The sequence below is a fragment of the Euprymna scolopes genome, chromosome 14 (genome assembly GCF_053919585.1).
Source record: "Euprymna scolopes isolate OS-2025 chromosome 14, ASM5391958v1, whole genome shotgun sequence".
Taxonomy (NCBI): Eukaryota; Metazoa; Mollusca; class Cephalopoda; order Sepiida; family Sepiolidae; genus Euprymna; species Euprymna scolopes.
The window spans coordinates 130,761,805-130,782,297 of record NC_136495.1 but is presented as its reverse complement, the minus strand read 5'-3'; the positions used below and the strand labels follow the sequence as shown (position 1 = coordinate 130,782,297).

At 33.6% G+C, this 20,493-nt stretch overlaps 1 protein-coding gene across 5 annotated transcripts in view; it reads left to right on the top strand.

Moving 5' to 3' along the window:
* Nucleotides 1-20,493, top strand: part of LOC145293270 (apoptosis-stimulating of p53 protein 2-like) — a 403,954-nt gene that overhangs the window by 371,127 nt on the left and 12,334 nt on the right. For all 5 annotated transcript variants that reach the window (XM_080139866.1, XM_080139868.1, XM_080139867.1 and 2 more), the window contains 2 exons: nt 7,996-8,195; nt 13,779-15,746. In XM_080139866.1, the coding sequence (XP_079995992.1) occupies nt 7,996-8,195; nt 13,779-15,746 (2,168 nt within the window). The remainder of the gene's footprint in view (nt 1-7,995; nt 8,196-13,778; nt 15,747-20,493) is intronic.

Sequence of the window (20,493 nt, the reverse complement as noted above, 5' to 3'; positions counted from 1 at the left end):
TTGTCATAGACATCGATCTTTTAGGAATTCTAAAATCTGTCTTTTATTTAATCCATTAAAGAAGACTGCTCTCATTCTGCCATTATATTTATTAAGTCTGATGACCATAGATTGAAATCGCAACTGGGATAAGTTAGGTTTCCCAATTAGACATTAGACACTCTCTACCCTACGAAAGCAAAAAAATGATATTTTATACTTTACACCACCTGAAAGTTCAATATTTTCTTATGAGTAAAGATTAATATTAAATATTATCTGTTACAATCCTATTTACTTGCCTCTTAACGAAGGCAAAGTAAAACACAAGGCTAGGAAATTTCCTGTTTTTCAGTTTTTCCTGGAGAGGTTATGGAGTCTTTTTTTTCCCCCCCGGAGAGGTTATGGAGTCTTTTTTTTCCCCGGAGGGGTTGAGTCTTTTTTTTCCCCGGAGAGGTTATTAAGTCTTTTTTTTTCCCCCGGAGAGGTTATCGAGTCTTTTTTTTTCCCCCGGAGAGGTTATCGAGTCTTTTTTTTTTCCCCCCGGAGAAGTTATCGAGTCTTTTTTTTCCCCCGGAGAGGTTATCGAGTCTTTTTTTTTTCCCCCGGAGAGGTTATCGAGTCTTTTTTTTTTCCCCCGGAGAGGTTATGGAGTCTTTCCCCCCCCCCCGGAGAGGTTATGGAGTCTTTTTTTCCCCCCCGGAGAGGTTATGGAGTCTTTTTTTCCCCCCTGGAGAGGTTATGGAGTCTTTTTTTCCCCCCTGGAGAGGTTATGGAGTCTTTTTTTCCCCCCTGGAGAGGTTATGGAGTCTTTTTTTCCCCCCTGGAGAGGTTATGGAGTCTTTTTTTCCCCCCTGGAGAGGTTATTGAGTCTTTCCCCCCCCCCCGGAGAGGTTATTGAGTCTTCCCCCCTCCCCCGGAGAGGTTATTGAGTCTTTCCCCCCCCCCGGGAGAGGTTATTGAGTCTATGAATAAATATTTGAAGATGTAAACAACTTGAACCATACTTTTTCTAAAATAACTGGATTCAGCATTAAATAACCAGAAAAGGGTTGATATGCCGTAAAACCAAACCATCAAAATCTCATGATTTTCCTGGCCTCTTTTATATTCTTTACTCAGCTCACTGAAAGCAGATCAAGATGGGAGACATTTTCATTGATTAAACACCCGATTCTTTTGCTTCTAATGTTGACTTGGTCATGTTATCTTTCTTCCGAACGTAATTGAGAGCATAATCATGTGACCTTTTGGGTTTGTATTACTGTACACATAGATTAAAAAAAGTTGTCAAAAAACAAATATATAACAAATAAATGTTATCAAAGGCAAGATAAGTTACTTTTCTACCAAACTGGATATATTCTTTGTGTTTTTATTCAATGTAACATGTTTATTCAGATCGAAAAACATGCAGTGTTTACCGATGTGTTGGAAAATTCAAAATGGCGCCCGACTCTCTCTTTAACACGGTAAGTTTGGGAAAGGTGTTATAAATAATAAACTAGACAAAGTGCTATTAAAAAAAAACACCGAATATATGTCACCCTATGTCACGGTAACATATAGTGAGCGACTTTCTAACAGTATTTTGTCTAGGTTATTATTTATAACACCTTTTCCCAAACCTACCGTGTTAAAAAGAGAGTCGGGCGTCATTTTGAATTTTCCAATACATCGGTAAACACTGTATGCTTTTCGAGCTGAATAAACCTGTTAAATTGAATAAAAACACGAAAATTATATCCAGTTAGGTAGAAAAGTAAATTATCTTGCCTTTGATAACATTTATTTATTATATATTTTTTTGACAACTTTTTCGAATCTATGTGTACAGTAATACAAACCCGACCTTTTTATCCAATCCAGTTATTGAAATTCTCAATTTGTATTTCATATAGTTTTGTTTTCTCATAAGGTTAGGCTTAATATTCTTTCTTGATTAGATATTACTCGTACGAATGCATTTATTTTAGGGGCTTTCATGTGTTAAAAAAAAAGGGTATAAAATTTAAGTTTTTAGTTTTATTTTCAAATGAATTTTAAGTAGGTTAAGAGTTTCTAATTTTAAATTTTATTTCAAATCTTCCATGGAATTTCTGCCTTTCTTTCTCGTTGATCTTTGTTGAAACTTGTCTTCATGTTAGAAGTCAACATAGTAATTTTACATTTTGTCAAGCAATTTCATCAACTATTATATCGTTTTTCCAAGTAGAAATAAAAACAATTAAAATCTACTTAAGTTTACATACTGTTTAATTGCAAAATATGTGACCATTCTCCGTATGATAATTGAAATGAGATTTTCTTCTTGGGAAATGAAACTAATGTTGAAACTTTGATTTTTTTTTTTTTTAGCAATTGTATAGAATTTTTAACAGGAACAGAACTGCACGCCTGTGGAACTCTGTTCCGTCTGCCTGCTTCCTCCGGACTACAACTTGGATGTCTTCAAGTCCAATGTTAACAAATTCCTAATGAACCGCCCCCTTAATTAAACACTTCATCAAATCTCCACACTAACATAATGTACTTGCAATAACCCTTATCCCTGAGTGGCTTCCGGGCCTTGATAAGTGGTGATCACTGTGTTAAAAAAAAAAAAAAAAAAAAAAGCAGTGAAAAAAAAAATCGTAAACAGATGGTTCTTATCCAGAATTTTCCTTATATTAAAAACCGAAGCAAAATATATATAATGTACTTATCTATGGTGAAAGGAGTACATCATATTCCAAAAATCATATAAATAAAACAAATAGTTTTATTATAAAATCTGAAATCAAATTTTATATGTATCAGTGATTCTCACTCGCCATTAAAAAAAAAAAAATCTAAAAATACAAAAACAAGGGAGATAACTCAACAATAATTCGAAACGTATGAGATTTATGTTGCAATGCCTATGAATTTCCATTAATTGCTTAAAAATGATTTTCTTTAAAGATTAAAACTACTTGATCAACTTATGTGATTTTTGGAATATGCTATTTTTGGTTTGTCATGGGTATGTACGTCATCCAGATTTTTCTTTATTTTTTTTTTTAATATAGGAAGAACTAGCAGTTCAGCCCGGCTTTGCTCGGGTGTTATATACTGCTCATAACTTGCCCTATATGTGAATACAATTTATGTAAGATTTCAAATATTTAGACCAAAATTTGTCTTAGTAATTTTGTAGAGACTGCAATCAAATTTTATGACTAAACTATGAGCGACGATCTCCCGACGCCTTTTTGCATGACAAGGGACGTAATTCAAAATACTTCAAACTGATAGATGTTAAAATGTTATTAGAAAAACCCAAATTCCTTTACAAATGATTTTCTTTATAGGATTATAATTTGTGACTTTTTTTTTTCATGTTATTTTCTTTTCATCACGAGTATATATGTCAAAGATTTTTCGTTGCTTGTCAAGATTATATAAAATAAGATATATTAAATACAGAAATTTTTTTATGATGTACGTAGTTGTGACTATACAAAAAGATTTTTTTATAAAAATCACATAAATTGATCAAGTTTTATTTGCATAAAGAAAATCATGTTCAAATGATTTATGGAAAATCGTAGGCATTACAAAGTTAATCTAGTAATTTTGAATTAAATTATCGCCCTTGTTTCTTCAAGATGGCGACGTGAGACATTTCCTCTTTCCTCTACTTATAACATTTGATTTTTTTTTTTTTTTTTTTTAGTTAAAAATAAAACTACTTGGTCAATTTACGTAATATTTGGAAAATGATATATTTTGTACATGTAGATCCTTTTTATTTTTCTTAATATATAGGGAATTCTAGACAAGAACCGGTTTTTCTTTATTTTTTTTTCCCTTGCGCAGTATCTAAGAGTGTTTAAAATGATTTCTCAGAGGCATACTATGAGGCTGCTTCATTTTCTCCCCTTAGTTTTAAGTGTGTCATCTTTATATAAAACTTATTTTCAAATTTGGATTTACTATTTTAAAATTGGAGTTCCCTCCAAGTGTTTTTTTGTTTAAAGGTCAGATGTTAAAGTTCACCGGAAATAGTGAAGACCGTCATAAATTATGATGTCCGTTTCCTGTGCGTCCTCACTCTAGAATAGCTAGGCCAGCGCCGCCAGCGGCCAGCCAAATATACACTTGTCTTCACGCTTTTTCCCTTCTAATTTCTTTTGCTTTGTTTTTAAGAGGTTGATATTTTATTAAACAATTCCTTTGTTCAAGTTATTTTGTTAACATGTTTCAAAATACTGGTTGGTTGTTGAGCTTTGACAGACTTTACAGTCGTTAGACCATTTTATGCCAAAACACTACATATATTTTTTTAGCCAAGATCAAAGTGTAGCATCTGTTCCGGCAGATACTGCAAGTAAAGACCATATGTGGGGGAAACCCCACATATAAGACCTTGGTCAATGTAGGGGCAACCCTTCATACCAATTGTCACTATCCAGCTCCCCTACTCCCCGGGGAGTTGGTCCCCATTTTCCCTTCACTCCTCACTTTAAAAATCGGCCTTGTGCCTAATTTGCTCAGTGGAGGAGCAAATAAATACCTCAAAGTGTAGTATCTGTTCTTCAGATGCTGCACTTCCATTTCTTGTTCTTTCAATTTTTTAGTTTTGTACCTTTTCTCCACGTTAAAAAACGACCCTGGTGTCTAACTCTGTCCCGCGGGGAGGTATTGTAAATAGGTACATATATACGATTCGTTTGTAGATTCGTTTGTTTTGTTGGCTGGTAATGTTTAAACATGCTCATCAAAGAATACGAGAAAAATTATGTACAGACATTAAAAATGATTTTGTTGTTTTGGTTAAAAGGGCATACTTTAGGGAGTTTAGTTAATGCTTTTCGGGCACTCCCTAATAAAATGAATATTTCAATACAAGCTACTGATTAAACGAACAAACGACTTCGTAAAACTTGCAAGGAAAAGGTTTATTGAAGTAAGGCAAGATGTCATTTAGATATAGCTGGGATAGAACTCGTCTGCCTTTGCCCGGTTATTATTCTCAAGTGGGGACCGTCGATACCGATGGAGAGAGAGAGAGAGAGAGAGAGAGAGAGAGAGAGAGAGAGAGAGAGAGAGAGAGAGGTCCGCTCTCTTTGACGTCTTGCTGGAAAAGGGAAGAGTTTTTCTTGTCCGGGACGGAAGCAAGCAGTTATAGTTCCTTAAGGGGGTAAGGAAGATCCCTGCGCTATGCCTCTGATTGGTGGTGTGCCATATCGCACAGTCAGGGGAGGCACTGATGCACAAGAAAAGAGTTCTATTTGTTTCTGCTACAATACTTTAAAAAAATCGATCTGTCGCCTCTCTTTGTATAAATACCAACATATGTAACAAAACCAAACCGTTTACGGATATTTTTATATTCAAAAATAGTATATCTTAAAAATTGAGCGAGAAATAATGAAGGTATTCATGTGACAAACAATAGCTCATAACTTTTTTCATGGGAGGACGAGAAATTGGCTATAACCTACTTCCGGCAACCCTAATCCTACTTCCGGCAAATCCTAACTTCCTATTGATTACCATCAGTTAATGTCAGATTACCTAAATTTTAATTAAAACTTAAAAAAAAAAATAACACAGTAAGGAATCGGAATGAAGTAAAGTTTAACTGAACAAAATGTGAAAAAAATTATCGTTTATGTTGGTATGTAGCGACAGCGTCGATGTTTACACGTCGACGTGCAAAATCGAAATGCAAAAACGTTTGTATGCATATTGTCTGCGCATCACTTTCCCAAATAAAAACATAATTATATTTTAGACCGATCAGAAAACTTTCTGAATTTATCTGAAATGGGGTTTCTAGGGAGCTACCCGAATCCTTTAAAAGGGCCATTTTATTTTTCAATAAACCAGTGGAACCCAATTGACCCGAGTCTGCGAACTAGAGTCGCTCACTTTTCTCTCGACAACACTCTCTTCATTCACACGAACATTAACGAACACACAGATATAACTTATCGGCTGACAATCTATTTAAACTTTATTCATTGAAACATATCCAATCTATTTAACTGAAATATTTTCCTAATATGAAATCAAATGAACATTAACTCTTAAAAACAACTTTCAATGAATTATCGAGTTTGTTTTACTGTACACATAGATTCGAAAACATTTTGAATTTTCTAATACATCAGTAAACACTGTATGTTTTTCGAGCTGAATAAACATGTTACAACTTATAAGAAGTCCAGCTATAAATAAGTTTTTTTTTTAATGTCCGTTTATTTTTATTCCTGAATTGTACGTATTTACTTGAGTTGCATTCAAATGGTAACGGGAATTTTATCGTCACGTTCAACGAATTTTATCCCGTTGCATGAGACTAAGTGTTCGAAAGAAATTTAATCACAAAAAAAGGGCCAAGGTAAACCGGTATAAATTTTATCAGAAAGAAAAATAGGAAAGGAAGGAAATGTATAGTTCGGCTTAAGAACACTTTTAACAAATATACTTTTTACTTGCTTTTTTTTTCTTCTTTTGGCATATCAAAGTTCGCAAAACCGCTCTGGTGTTTTTAGTTCGAAGGTTGCAACAACACCGCTCTGGTGTAAAGCAGAGGCCGCGAAACTACTCTGTCGTAATTCCAAGTTCACAACACCGCTCTGGTGTTTTCAAAAGCGTAACACCGCTCTGGCGCCTTCTTTTTCTTCTGCCAGTCTGTTGTTGTTTTTTTTCCTTCTTCCTTTTATCGAATATCGTGAGACACAGCCAGAAATAGTAGCACCAGATTCACCGAGAGAGGGGGAGTATCAAGGGGAGAAAAAAAGAGAAGAAAATACACCAATTAGAGGGGAGAAAGGAACGGGGAGGTAAATAAATAAAAATAAAATTTCTACAATGGAGGGGAAAATCTTAAGTGTTCAGTGGACTGTGAATTATCCTCCCTTTTATATAATTTTTAAATTAAAGACAAAAATATTTAATAAGTAGACAATAATGCAGAAAAGTCTTTGCAAAACAAATTGTATTTACAACTTTTAAAAAATCCAGCTATAATAATAATAATAATAATAATTTTTTTAATGTCTGTTTATTTTAACCTCTGAATTGTGTTCAGTGGACTGTGAATGAATGATTTTTACCCCGAGCTCACCCAAAGTTTGGTGGTTATTGATTAATCAAGTGGAACTGCCTTGGCCAATCAAATTAAAATATGAGAAACGGATGCATATTCAAATTGGCACTTATGCTGGCAATTGTTACATTAAGGGTGAAAGGTGGTGTGAAGGAGACCTTGGTATTCGTTTAATAAAGAGAAAATAAAAGTAATTTAGGTAATAGAGATCGTATGTGCAGGATCAGTTGTTGGAAACGTCAGTGGGCTTTGGAATGAGTAGCCGGATGTCAATGGGCTCTGGAACCTGATAGCTGCATGAGGCTAGAAACTACAGAAGGCGTTGGAGGCTGCAAGAGGTGGTGGAGTTAGCCAATGTTTTAGAGTGTAATCTGAGAATGCAGACAGGTAGTAGTAGTTTGCATCTAGTTGATAGTTGACTGACAGGAAATATATATATATATGGCAAAAATGGTAATTAGTAAAACCTGAAGAGAGTGTTCAATACTATTGCAGAGCAAATATGCAGGGTTTTTTTTATTACCGTTTTATCTGTTCAGTTACATATGTTTCGGTTGCTGGACCATATTTACGATCCAGCAGCCTCGTCAGACCTTACAGAAATGGTTATTATTTTCTCTTCCCTTTTTTTCCTTTTTTTTTTTCTCTCGTATTTATTTTAAAATCCTTCTTCCAAATAATAATAACCGGTTCTGTAAGGTCTGACTAATAATAGCCGTTTCTGTAAGGTCTGACGAGGCTACTGGATTGTAAATATGGTCCGGCAACCAAAATATATGTAATTGGACAGATAAAGCGGTAATAAAAAATAAAACGTGTGTGTATGTATGTATATATATATATATATATATATATATATATATATATATATATATATATATATATAATCAGTTTTAGATTTTGTTTTTACTTATTTGCATAAATTTCTATTTCAGGTGCAGAGCTGGACTCTATCAAGGTCTTGTTCAGTGAGAAGGAGAAGGAATTGAACATTGCCGTGGCCAAAGTTGACCATTTGACCCAACAACTTGAACATTTTCGAGTAGTTAGATTGAATGCAAATGCCAAGGTCAATTCAGACAACCCCAACGTGATGGCCGCTCTTGAATTAGAAAAATTAAAGAAGAAACTTGCTGTAAGTATTTTTCAAACAATGAGTCCCAACCACAAAAAAAAAAAAAAAAATGAAAAATAATTTAACTATAGATCTTCGGGTTATTTCTTTTTCTTCCTTTTAAATGTGCATTAGATGATATGCAATGCATTGAATAAGCTTTGTAATTGTAAAATTGTTTTCGTAACCAATTCTGAAAGGTAGATAGAATAATTTTTTTTACCAAATCAGTAGGAGAAACTCATTATGAAGTAAGCAAACAACAGAAGATATTGTTTTTTGTTGTACAGAGTGGAACAATAAATTTGTTGCCCTAAAGAAAACAACATTACAGTTTATTTTTAGCTTTTATTGAAAAAATCAATTCTGGTAACTTGGTTAGGTAGTAGAACTGACATCTATTCAATGTAGCCGCCTTCAGCCTCAGCCTCGATACAGGTCCGGAACAGGGAGCATGCCTTTTCCATAAGTGCCAGCAGGAGTTGAGAAAATACTCTGTGATCAGACTGGCTTTGATGTTGTGGGATGTCATGTTGGTGTTGTTCTCAACATATGACCAAACTTTGATGTTGACTTTCAAGTCGATTTCAAAGATGTGAAGTGGCATGATGTGGTCGTCACTTGAAACCACACCGAAGACCATAACTGTGACTGGAAACTTTGTTTTTGTAACCCGGAGCATGCCCCTGATATTTGTGGGAATCCAATGATATATTTTGAGGGTGCTGGCACTGGTCTTCTTATATCTTGGATCAGTAGAGAGCATGAGTTGTAAAGTGGCACATCTCCAATCTCTCTCGTTAAACATGTGTCATTTTCAAACATGATAGAAGATTCCTCTCGCTCTTGGGATTTGTACAAAACTGGCCAATGAGTAGATAGTCTTCAGCAAAAAAAAAAGAAAACCGGGTTTTATCAAACAGAAATGGAATCCTGTTGTCTTTTCTAGGGCAACAATTTTATCGTTCCACCCTGTATATAATTGTTTTATCAGCTGTCAGTGATATACACAGAAGTTTTTCAGAGCATATGCTCAAGTGAAAAAAATGTTGGTTGGGCAAAGGCCTATATGATCCCTTTTTCTAAAAAGGGCACTTTTAAAAGAAGTAAAAGGGGCAGGTGCTTAGGCAACCGTAGCACTCCCCACCCCCATGCACGTCCCTGCTAACTGTCTCATATTTTGCGTGAAGACATACTTTGATCATAAAAAAAACAATATTTTGCAGAATTAAGTACGAAGTGGCACTTGCTATTATATCACCATATGCCTAGAGTGACATTGTACATTGTTTTATTATAAAGCATATATTGGCAGCAACTCTTTCAGTCTTTAATTTCAAACTAGCCTAGAAGTTGATATTAGAGCCTGTAAAGCTACTTTCTCATTTACTGACTCGCATTTCCGTGAATGTTACCTCTGCAGAGCCGGGCAGCTGCTGTAAACTGCTGGAAGATGCAGAGCGCTGATCAAACAAAAAGAAAAATTAATATTCAAAAACTATTCTTAAAAACATTTTTTATAAAAAAAAAATACTATTGTTTAAAAAATACTATTGTTTAAAAAATACTATTGTTTAAAAAATACTATTATTTAAAAAATACTATTGTTTAAAAAATACTATTATTAAAAAAATACTATTGTTTAAAAAAATACTATTGTTATAAAAATACTATATTTTAAAAAATACTATATTTTAAAAAAATATTATAAAAAAATGTGCAAAACAAGGCGAATACAGTTCTTACCTTACATTTAGTATGCCACGTAATGCAGGCATTGTCTTAACTCACTTAAATAATGATTTAGTACTGTTATTGCTTTATATATAAAAAATACTATTGTTCTAAAATAAATATTATTATTAAAAAAATACTATTGTTTTAAAAAAATACTATTGTTATAAAGAATACTATTGTTATAAAGAATACTATTGTTATAAAGAATACTATTGTTATAAAGAATACTATTGTTATAAAGAATACTATAGTTATAAAAACTACTATAGTTATAAAAACTACTATAGTTATAAAAACTACTATAGTTTAAAAAATACTATTGTTAAAAAAATACTATTCTTAAAAAAATACTATTGTTATAAAAATATTATTTAAAATACTATTGTTTGAAAAAATTACTATTACTATAAAAAATACTATTGTTATAAAAATACTATTTTAAAAAATACTATTGTTATAAAAAAATGTGCAAAACAAGGCGAATACAGCACCCCTGAGTTCTTACCTTATATTTAGTATGCCATGTAACACAGGCACTTAAATGATGATTTAGTACTGTTATTGCTTTATAACAATGGTATCCGGATCTGTTTGTTTGTTTATTAATTTTTTTTTGTTTTTTTTTTTAAGAAAAAAAAATCATCTAATTTGCAATACTTTCAGGGTGATCCTAGCCAAAAAGGAGAAGCTCAATATTTAAGCATAGAGCAATATATAAGTTTAGTGGTTATATTTAAATTCTGAAAAAACAACATATAGACATATATATTCGAATTAAGAATTTATTGTTTGACAAAAGGAATATATAGAAAGGGCTATGTTGATTTTCTTAATCCATATAACAAAAAAGTGTGGTTGCTCCTTATTGCCCCGTATACCTTTTTGGAAAATCAACAATTTTGTTATATGGGACCACTGCCTTCTCCCCTGGACCAATATTCTTCCTACTTGGATTTATAACCTGGAGGACATTGTACTCCTTCCGATAATGGACTACCCAGGTTGTATCAAATTACCTTTTCCTATAATTATTTCCATATAATTATCATTCACCACTTAAAAAACTATTTTCAATATTTCTGCTGAAAAGCAAAATAAGTGTCTATTCATAACTGAACATTTTGCTAACCGCATTTCATTTCCTCTGATGATATGAGCCTTTATTGAAAATCCATGGATTAAGGAAATCAACATAACCCCTTCTATATATTCCTTTTGTCAAACAATAAATTCTTAATTCAAATATGTGTCTATATGTTTTTTGGGTTTTTTTTTTTCAGAATTTAAATATAACCACTAAACTATATATATACACAGTCACCTTCCTAGGGAAGCAAATAACTTCATAATACTATAAAACAGTACACACATTCTTCAAACCAATAAAAGAAAACACACACGCACATCCTACCCTAAAGGAAAAGAAAAAACACAAGCAGAAAGAGAGAGTGAGAGAAACACAACACAGGAGTGACCACAGCCCAATAAAACAGTAATAAAAATTGAACATTCCAATGAATAGTAGACACTTACACGTTTCCACCTCTTGGAAACATTATTTCAAATGAACTACGAAAATACTATTTTTACATCTCCAACACATTTTGAAAATAATTTCTGAAGAGGACGCTTCACAGAACGCCTGAAACGCGTTAAAAACGATTTTAATGATTTAAAAACATTATTACAATGATCTAACCATAATTCTCAATGAGAAACCAAGACACGGAATAATAAAATAATGTTAAAAAATACTCATTGTTGGTGACTACCCCCTTATTTAAATATATATAACATACATACAAATAAAATTCTTGTTTAGATAGCGCAAAAGTGCAATACTAGAGCTGTAAATGTTTATCTTAAAGATAGCAAGTTAATAGGAGTAGACAGGTATTTACTCGTTTTCAACTTTTTGAAAATGAGTAAATACTTGTGTGTTCACCCCTTTTAACTTACTATCTTTAAAGATATATGTTTGCTTATTTCCAAGGAAAATATTGTCTCTGATAAATTGTTTGGTTTCTGTATACTATTCACCGAAACATGTGTAAGACAAAATAAAATATTATAAAAAAAGAAATGTAAATGTATTTTTTTGGTTTAAGATTGTAAACTACCGATATATATGTTCTGAATGTGTTAAAGTATTTCCATTAAGCTAAATTAATTGTGCCAATGATTTTTTTTAATCTTATGAATATATTTTATAATTATAAGTGTATGTATATATATATATATATATATTATTATTTTTTTTTTTTCTTATAATTCCTTGTTTGAATTTTTGATCGATTAATGGATATAATTCAATTTTTATTTTCATAATCAATTTCTCTCTCACATATATGTTGGGATGGTTAATCTGGAATTGGAAAATTTGGAACTGTTGGGGAAATTCATATTGGAATTGAAAAACTTTCCACCCATTTTCTGATGCCAAAAACACTTTCAATTGCCTTTTTTTTATTTTTTATTTTTTTAAAGCAAAATATTCTTCTACTGGTAGTAATAATAAATATCTATTGATGTTGAATTACCAGTAAAACTAAAATTGATGGATTATCCCTCACAAGTGTATTTTTATGTTTGCAAAAATAACTTTGTACATTTAACATGTTTTTACTGTAATTGTGAAAAAAAATAACTTAAATATTTAGTAATTTATAAAGAATTGGAATCATCCCATCTCTAGTACATACAGGGTGGAATGATAAAATTGTTGCCCTAGAAAAAACTTGATTCCATTTCTGTTTGTTGCAAACCATCTACTAGTTGGCCAGTTGTGTACAAATCCCAAGAACGATAGGAGCCTTCTATCATGTCTGAATGTGACACAATATTTAACAAGCGAGATCAGAGATGCACTTATGCTCTCTACCGATCCAAGTTATGACAACAGGACCATTACCAGCACCCTCAAAATGCAAATCAGGATAGTTCAACGCTTGAGGACACAGCTCAACAAAATTTCTAGCCAGGATTATGGTCTTTGGCGTGGTTTCAAGTAAGTCACATCATACCTCCTTACATCTTCGAAGTTGGCTTAAAAGTCAACAATAATGTGCTGAAGAGTGTGGTGATCCTCTGTTGCAATCAGGTGGCTGCTGGCAGACCCTGGCTGTGGCAGCAAGACTCTGTGCTGACCCACTAGTCCAAAGAAACCCAGCTTGGCTTCAGAAGGAGTGCTACAGCTTTGTACCATTTTCTAACTGCGCTCCCCCTCCTCTCCCAACCTGAACCTGTTAGGAGCCTTCTATCATGTCTGAATGTGACACAATGCTTAACAAGCGAGATCAGAGATGCACTACTGTAAACTTATGCTCTCTACCGATCCAAGTTATGACAACAGGACCATTGCCAGCACCCTCAAAATGCAAATCCAGATAGTTCAACACTTGAGGGCACAGCTCAAAAAAATTGTACCATTCTCTAACTGCGCTCCCCCTCCACTCCCAACCTGAACCCGCTAGACTACTTTGTTTGGTCATACATTGAGAACATCACCAACATGACCTCCCCACAACACCAAAGCCAGCCTGATCGCCGTCATCCACCGAGTATTTGCCGAGCTCCCACCAGCACTTGTGGAAAAGGTATGCTCCCAATTCTGAGCCCATATTGAGGTGTTAATTGTGGCTGAAGGCTTCTACACTCAATAGATGTGAGTTTACTAATCAAGTTACCTGAATTGATTTTTTTTTTTCAATAAAAATTTTAAATAAAGCTGTAGTGTTGTTTCCTTTAAAGCAACACTTTTCTCATTCCACCCTGTGTATTGCACACACAGAAATAAATACAAACGTTTTAATAAGATTTTTTAAAAATGTTATCAAATGCTAATTTTTTTTTTCTCTTTCTCTCTAGCTCCGTAACAAGTTAAATGAACAACAAAACGTCAAAATGACGCATCAACGTGACATTTTATTAAAACGGAGGAATGAAGCGAATTTGATGGACAAGCGTATTGCAGAGTTGCAGCAACGTCTCAAGAAGCGTTTAGCTCAGCAAATCCAGAACAGCAAGCAAAATGAACAAAACAGAGCCAACAAACTGAATCATGTCCGCCAAGGTAGTAACATTGCTGCCGTTGAGCCTTATCATCATGCTCCCCGTCAAACCTCCTCTATCGATGAAACCTATTCAGACCAAAGTTTTACAAAGGACAGTCCTAAGTACCAATCGTTGCCAGGAAATGCTAAAATTCCTCCCAATGGAAGCAGTGTCCATGAGCAGGACAAAATAAATTCCCTACCACAGGGTAAATCTGAAATTGATACGGACTATAAAATTCCTCTGGTTGTTTCTGTTGATAAGTATTCTGGTTTTAATTCTGCCATGGATCCTTCACAAGCAACATTTAAATCGAAACAGGCCAACCAGGAACCGCCACCTTCAAATGGTGAGGCGGTATTTAAGTTTCCGTCCTCAACACAGAATCGGTCTGCTATGGGAATTGCCAACTTTGTGCCGAAGCCTTTTGGCAGTACCTACAGTACGTCTATGCTGTCTGGACGGGGACCTAATACTTATCCCTCACCTGCGATGCCTGAAGAGGTTCGTCAGGATGGTAGTGGCCAGAGTTCACCAGCTACAAGTGAAAATTCTAATAGTGTCATGTTACCTCATCAGCAACAACAGCAGCATCCAGCCAGTCCATCTATGCATCCGGTAAAAATATCAACTTCCCATGCTTCGAATGGTAGTGGTAGCTATGTATCTGTATCTAGCATTAATATGAAGCTAACATCTGAAAACGGACCAACAGCTACGGTCAAAAGTATAACTTCCCAACCACCTGATAGCATAGGACAAAAATCTGGTCAAAAACTTGTGAAGACTGGCAGTGTTGGACCTTTTCTTAATGCCTATAATAAGGCTCAAGTTCAAGTGCCTCCCTCTGATGTACTCGACCATCGGTCAAATATATCATTACCACAAAAAGAACATATTGAAAATAGTTTTGATCAGTTAGATCATGGTACTAAAAGCAGTACAGCTGGTACCGAAAAACATACCACATCTGGAGGTGTGACACAATCGCATCCGACAAATCCCACGTTATCAAAATCGCGTTACACATCAGGAAATGTTGAGAATCCATACATGAGTCGACTGGGCAGCGATACCCGGGATGTTTACCACCGACAAATAGCTGCTATCTACAATCCAGCTGAGCCTGTTAGCGGTGATTCACACCACGGCTCAATTCATGACGTTACTCACCAGCAGCAGCTACCAAAAGGTCATGAAAGGTCAACAGTGCAGGAAACCGAACGACCATCGGTGGTGACAGGCTTCCAACCCAAATCAAAGCATCTGACAACCCCACCAGGGGTTAATCCGCAGCACAGGGATATAGATAAAGGAAGTTTTAAAGTTCATACACCAAAGAACTTAAGACGAAGGCATTCGGACAGTGAAGAAGACCTCTCAAGGTTAATGAGACTCTCCGGTGATCAGTCGCGGTCAGTGTCTACTAGTTCAATTTCGCATGTTTCGCAGCATCCTGCTGATGCTAGTAGCTACTCTTTGCTTAATGGAAACCGACAACGGCAAAACAGTAGACCGCACCAATACTATGAGAATTCTGAATACAATCCTAATGGAGTGCCTTCTATTGATCCTTATAATAAGGATGGAAGGTATTCTAATTTGGGGTTTGTCGGAGAAGGACCTAAGAGATCTCCGACAACTAAATTACCAGGCAAATCCTTATTAAAGCATTTGGGCTCCAAGAACCATTCACGAAGAGTCACGTTTGATCCATTGGCGTTGTTACTTGATGCTTCCCTTGAGGGTGAACTTGGTTTGGTCATGAAGACTGCTCACGAGGTAAGTGAGGTTGTTTTTGCTTTCAATATATTTCTTCACAGTTCAAGATTTCCCAGTAGACAGTAAACTTACTTGATGAACCGACTGTAAGAGAGATACAAACAAGTGTGCTTAAAAGGAGGATTAGAATCTCAAAAAGAAGATCTCTTGATTGGAATGTACGAGATAGCGGATGAATTTCTGGCATCTTGTAGGATGTCCCATCCCCAGCTAGAACAAAAAAGAAAATTGAAATTTAACATCTGTAACAATAGAACTGAATAGTTAAGAGATTTGAAGGATCTGCACTGTCTTATTTGTTAAGTGGCTATTTGTAAAAGGGAAAATAAGTTATGGATTATCTGGTATCCGGTAGGATGGCCCATCTCCAGCTAGAACAGTAATTGGCATGTGTAGACCTTGACCTGTTTTAAAGTTAATTTTCAGTTTTTCTTTTCTTCCTCTTCAGGCGTGTGTGTGTGTGTGTGTGTGTAATATATATATATATACACACACACACGTGTGTGTGTTTTTTTTTTCTCTAAGAAAAAATCTCTTGTTCGTTTAATATTTTAATGATTCCTTGAAGGTCACAAAATCATACTGGAACCACAACAACACATTTTCTAACAAGCAATTTTAAAAGATGCAGCAATATTATTCAGTTTTACTGATCTAAAAATTCACAATGTGGGTGCAGAATTATTGACTGAGTAACTGGTCAGAACTCGCGGAACCGTCATGGCTCCCAAGATAGAACTCTGACTGTTTAGTGTCTGGTCACACAGAATGACCACAACTCCTCAGGCCACAACATATGGTCACACATTCTTGTCTCTAAAATTCAGAAACATCAAATTGGTACAGACTTAAATTAATATGAAAATGACTCAACACTCTTTACATTTCATAAACACATCATGTATTTAAAATTCTAAAAACTATGGTTTGTTGGAAAAAAGAACAAAAACATTATTTGCACCAAAACTGGATTTTGTAAATTTGACCAATCAGGACTTGCCATTTTTTTTTTTTTTTTTGTAAATTTTACCAATCAGAATATTTCCATCAAAACCATACTATGCTCCCTAAAAAAAAGAAAATATCTTAAAATTTCAAACTAGTACTGTATCTATTGTTTATGTGGTTCTGGGATAGGTAATCTACTTGTGTATGTGTAATATATATATATATATATATATATATATATATATATATCTCCTAATGATTCTTGGTGGGAATGAAATCCAGACGTCTCTGTAGTTTAATTGCCAAAATATTTTCATAACTCGTGTATTGACCACTGTTAAAATAATGTAAATCTATAAACATTATAATGTGTCTCTCTCTCATATATATATATATATATATATATATATATATATATATATATATATATATATATATATATATATAATGCTCCTCACCTTGAGTTGAGCATATTGAGAAGTGATACACGAATTACCATTAGCATATAAGCGACGCTCTTTGTGTAAATAAATCGAGCGGAGGTATTTCGGACGATGTCAAAACATTGTTAAATTCACTACTCGTTCAGCAACCGCCAATAGCGTAATGGTTAGGAGCCTTGACTGCCGTTCAGACTGTTGGGTTTCAATCCTGGCTTGAGGTAGTTGCCTGTTTAGTCGTACTGATGAGCTGTGAAACAGCGAAACAGTACTGTATGTGGATGCCTATATATATATAGTCTTCCACATACAGTACTATATATATATATATATATATATATATATAATCTCATAATTTAGGTATTTAAAATTTGTGATTTGAAAGAGTTAAATTTCAAATATAGATATGTTATTGTATGCAAGACAAAGAATATATAAAGAGTACAGTAAAATATATTTCCTTAACCCGTGAGTTTCCGGAAGAAAAATATTAGCAAATATTATAAACGGTTTGCACCTAATTTGCTAAAGGTAATAAACATAGAAAATTAAATTAAATGTATCAAAGTTTTTCAATCATTTTAGCTACATAGAATAAGGGAAATTGGATATTGATGCAGCAAAAAAGAATATTGAACTTCAAATCGAAAGTGCATGCTAAATCCTGTAATGGAAGTTCTTGTAATTCGGCAGGTAAAAAGATCCGACGCGTATTGTAATAAATCCAAGGAAGCTGGTAACAATCCAATATATACATATTTCCACGGTTTTTCTTTAATTTGATTGGATATCCGGCTAATCTTTGATTATATCAATCCGGTAATTTTTTTTCCATATATCAGTTTCAAAATTCAGTTCAAGTTTTCGATCAATAAAAACCAAAAGATATCCGTAGACAAGCAAATAAAATTAAATTGAAATGGAAATAATTAAATGAAAATAAAAATAATTAAATAAAAGAACTGCTTATCAAACCAAAGCAAAAATAGTCTTTAAAAATCAGATGCAATGTTTGTTATCAAGATTATATTTGTCAGCACAAGTGAAAATGTTATAAAGTTATATTATTAAATCGCAAGATTTAAATTCTATCTTCTAAAAATAAGGAAGTGGTAGGAGGATTTAACTTTAAGAGAGGAGGAGAAAGGAGGAAAAAGAAAAGAAAAAGAAAATAAAGGGAGCGTCTAACTTATTAATCTTCAATTCATCAACAAACTGACTGTTTTGATGTATCACAGTTCTTCAGTGGCTAGACTGACACCTATTCCAAGCTAAGAATCAAATTCATAATTATTTAGTTGATAGGTCAGCAGGTAAACTGCTGACTATGGAATTTTTTTTATTTTTTATACAAAGGAATCACCACTTACCAAGGTCAAGAGGCCACTTGAGGATAAGAGTTAAAGAGTGTACAGTGGTTAAAAAGATGATGTCCTCGTAATCGTTAGTGTACATTTGGTAAATTTGATTACTTAAGGGGAACAGCTCATCAAGAACTTGTTCATAAATGATATTGATAATGATTTTATATAATCATTGACTGTCACTCTTAAAGTTCTTTATTTTGTTTAGATACAAAGTGCTTTGCATTGTAATATATATGTGTATGTATAGAGAGAAAGAAAGAATGGTCTGAAGTCTGAACAAGAGAGCACAATGTGCTGGTGAATGTTTAGCTAACCCTTATACTACTTCTCGCTCTCTCTCTGTATATATATATATATATATATATATATATATATATATATATATATATATATATATATATATATATATATGGTGTCCACAAAGTCTGGCTACATTATGTAGCCAGACTTTGTGGGCACGCTGTGTGTATATGTATGTATGTACATTATATATATATATGTTAAAATTTTGTTTTGAATTCCGTTTATAAGTGTTTATTAAAATGAAAAATAAAATTTACCAGCATGTATCAAATACTTATCTCCACTGTGTGTGTGTGTGTGTATATATATATATATATATATATATATATATAAGCTGAACGTCTGTGTGTGTCAGGTCATATGGTTGACTATTATAGAAAACTATTCACATATAATGATAGAAGATGTATCAAGACACAGGAATGGGTATGTTTGATCTGGCATAATGACGATTCATTAAAATTGTGGGATCTACCTACGCACCTGGTCCACAAAGTATGGAAATAAAAAAATTTAGAAATTAAAAAAAAAAAAAAAACGTTTACAAGTGTTTTTGATATAGATGTACATAAGAATACTTTGATAAGTATGTTTTAACTTAAATAGGGATGGTATAATAAAATTGTGGGGTCTGCGTTCGCGCATGGCCTCCATAGAATGGAAATAGGCACAAACTTTAATAAAGACTTTTCATATCTATCTGCGTAAATATACTTTGATAATTATGTTTCAGTTTGAAGAAATATGGTATAATAAAATTATGGGGTGTTCATTCGCACCTGACCTCCATAGAATGGAAATATATCACAAAGTTTAACAAGGTTTTTTAATATAGATCCACAGAATATTGTGATAATTGTTTCAGTGTGAACAGGTATGGTATAATAAATTATGGGGTTTATCTATTTTATTTTTACTTTCATCATATTTTGCTTTGGTTTTGATACCCCCAAATTCGAAGCTATCTCTTTACAACCCTTCCTTTTCAAAACCTATCATACTTTCATAAATCAGAATCCATTTTCTGTAGGCTGTTTTTGAACCCAATCAACGACGGGTACTTTTGCTAGTATATATATATATATATATATATATATATATATATATACAGTTAAAATTTTGTTTTTAATTCCGTTTTAGAAGTGTTTATTAAAATGAAAAATAAAATTTACCATGTATCGAATACTTATTATCCCCACTGTGTGTGTATTTATATATATATATATATATATATATATATATATATATATATATATATCATCCACATACAGAACTGTTTCACTGTATTACAGCTCATCAGTGCGGCTAGACATGCAACTACCTCAAGCCAGGATCGAAACCTGACCACCCAAATGACAGTCATGGTTTCTTACCATTACGCTCTTCAGCTGCTGCTGTGTCGATAGTGAATTAATGTTTTGACATCATCCTAATGCCTCTGCTCGATTTGTTTACACAAAGAGTGTCACTTAATATTTTAATGGTAATTTGTATATCACTTCCCAATATGCTCAACCCAAGATAGGGAGCATTATAGTCGTCCACATACAGTACTGTTTCGCTGTATCACAGCTCATCAGTGCAGCTAGACAGGCAACTACCTTTAGCCAGGATCGAAACCCGATTGCCCAAATGACAGTCAAGACTTCATACTATTATGCTGTATACATTTTTATTATATTAAAATGT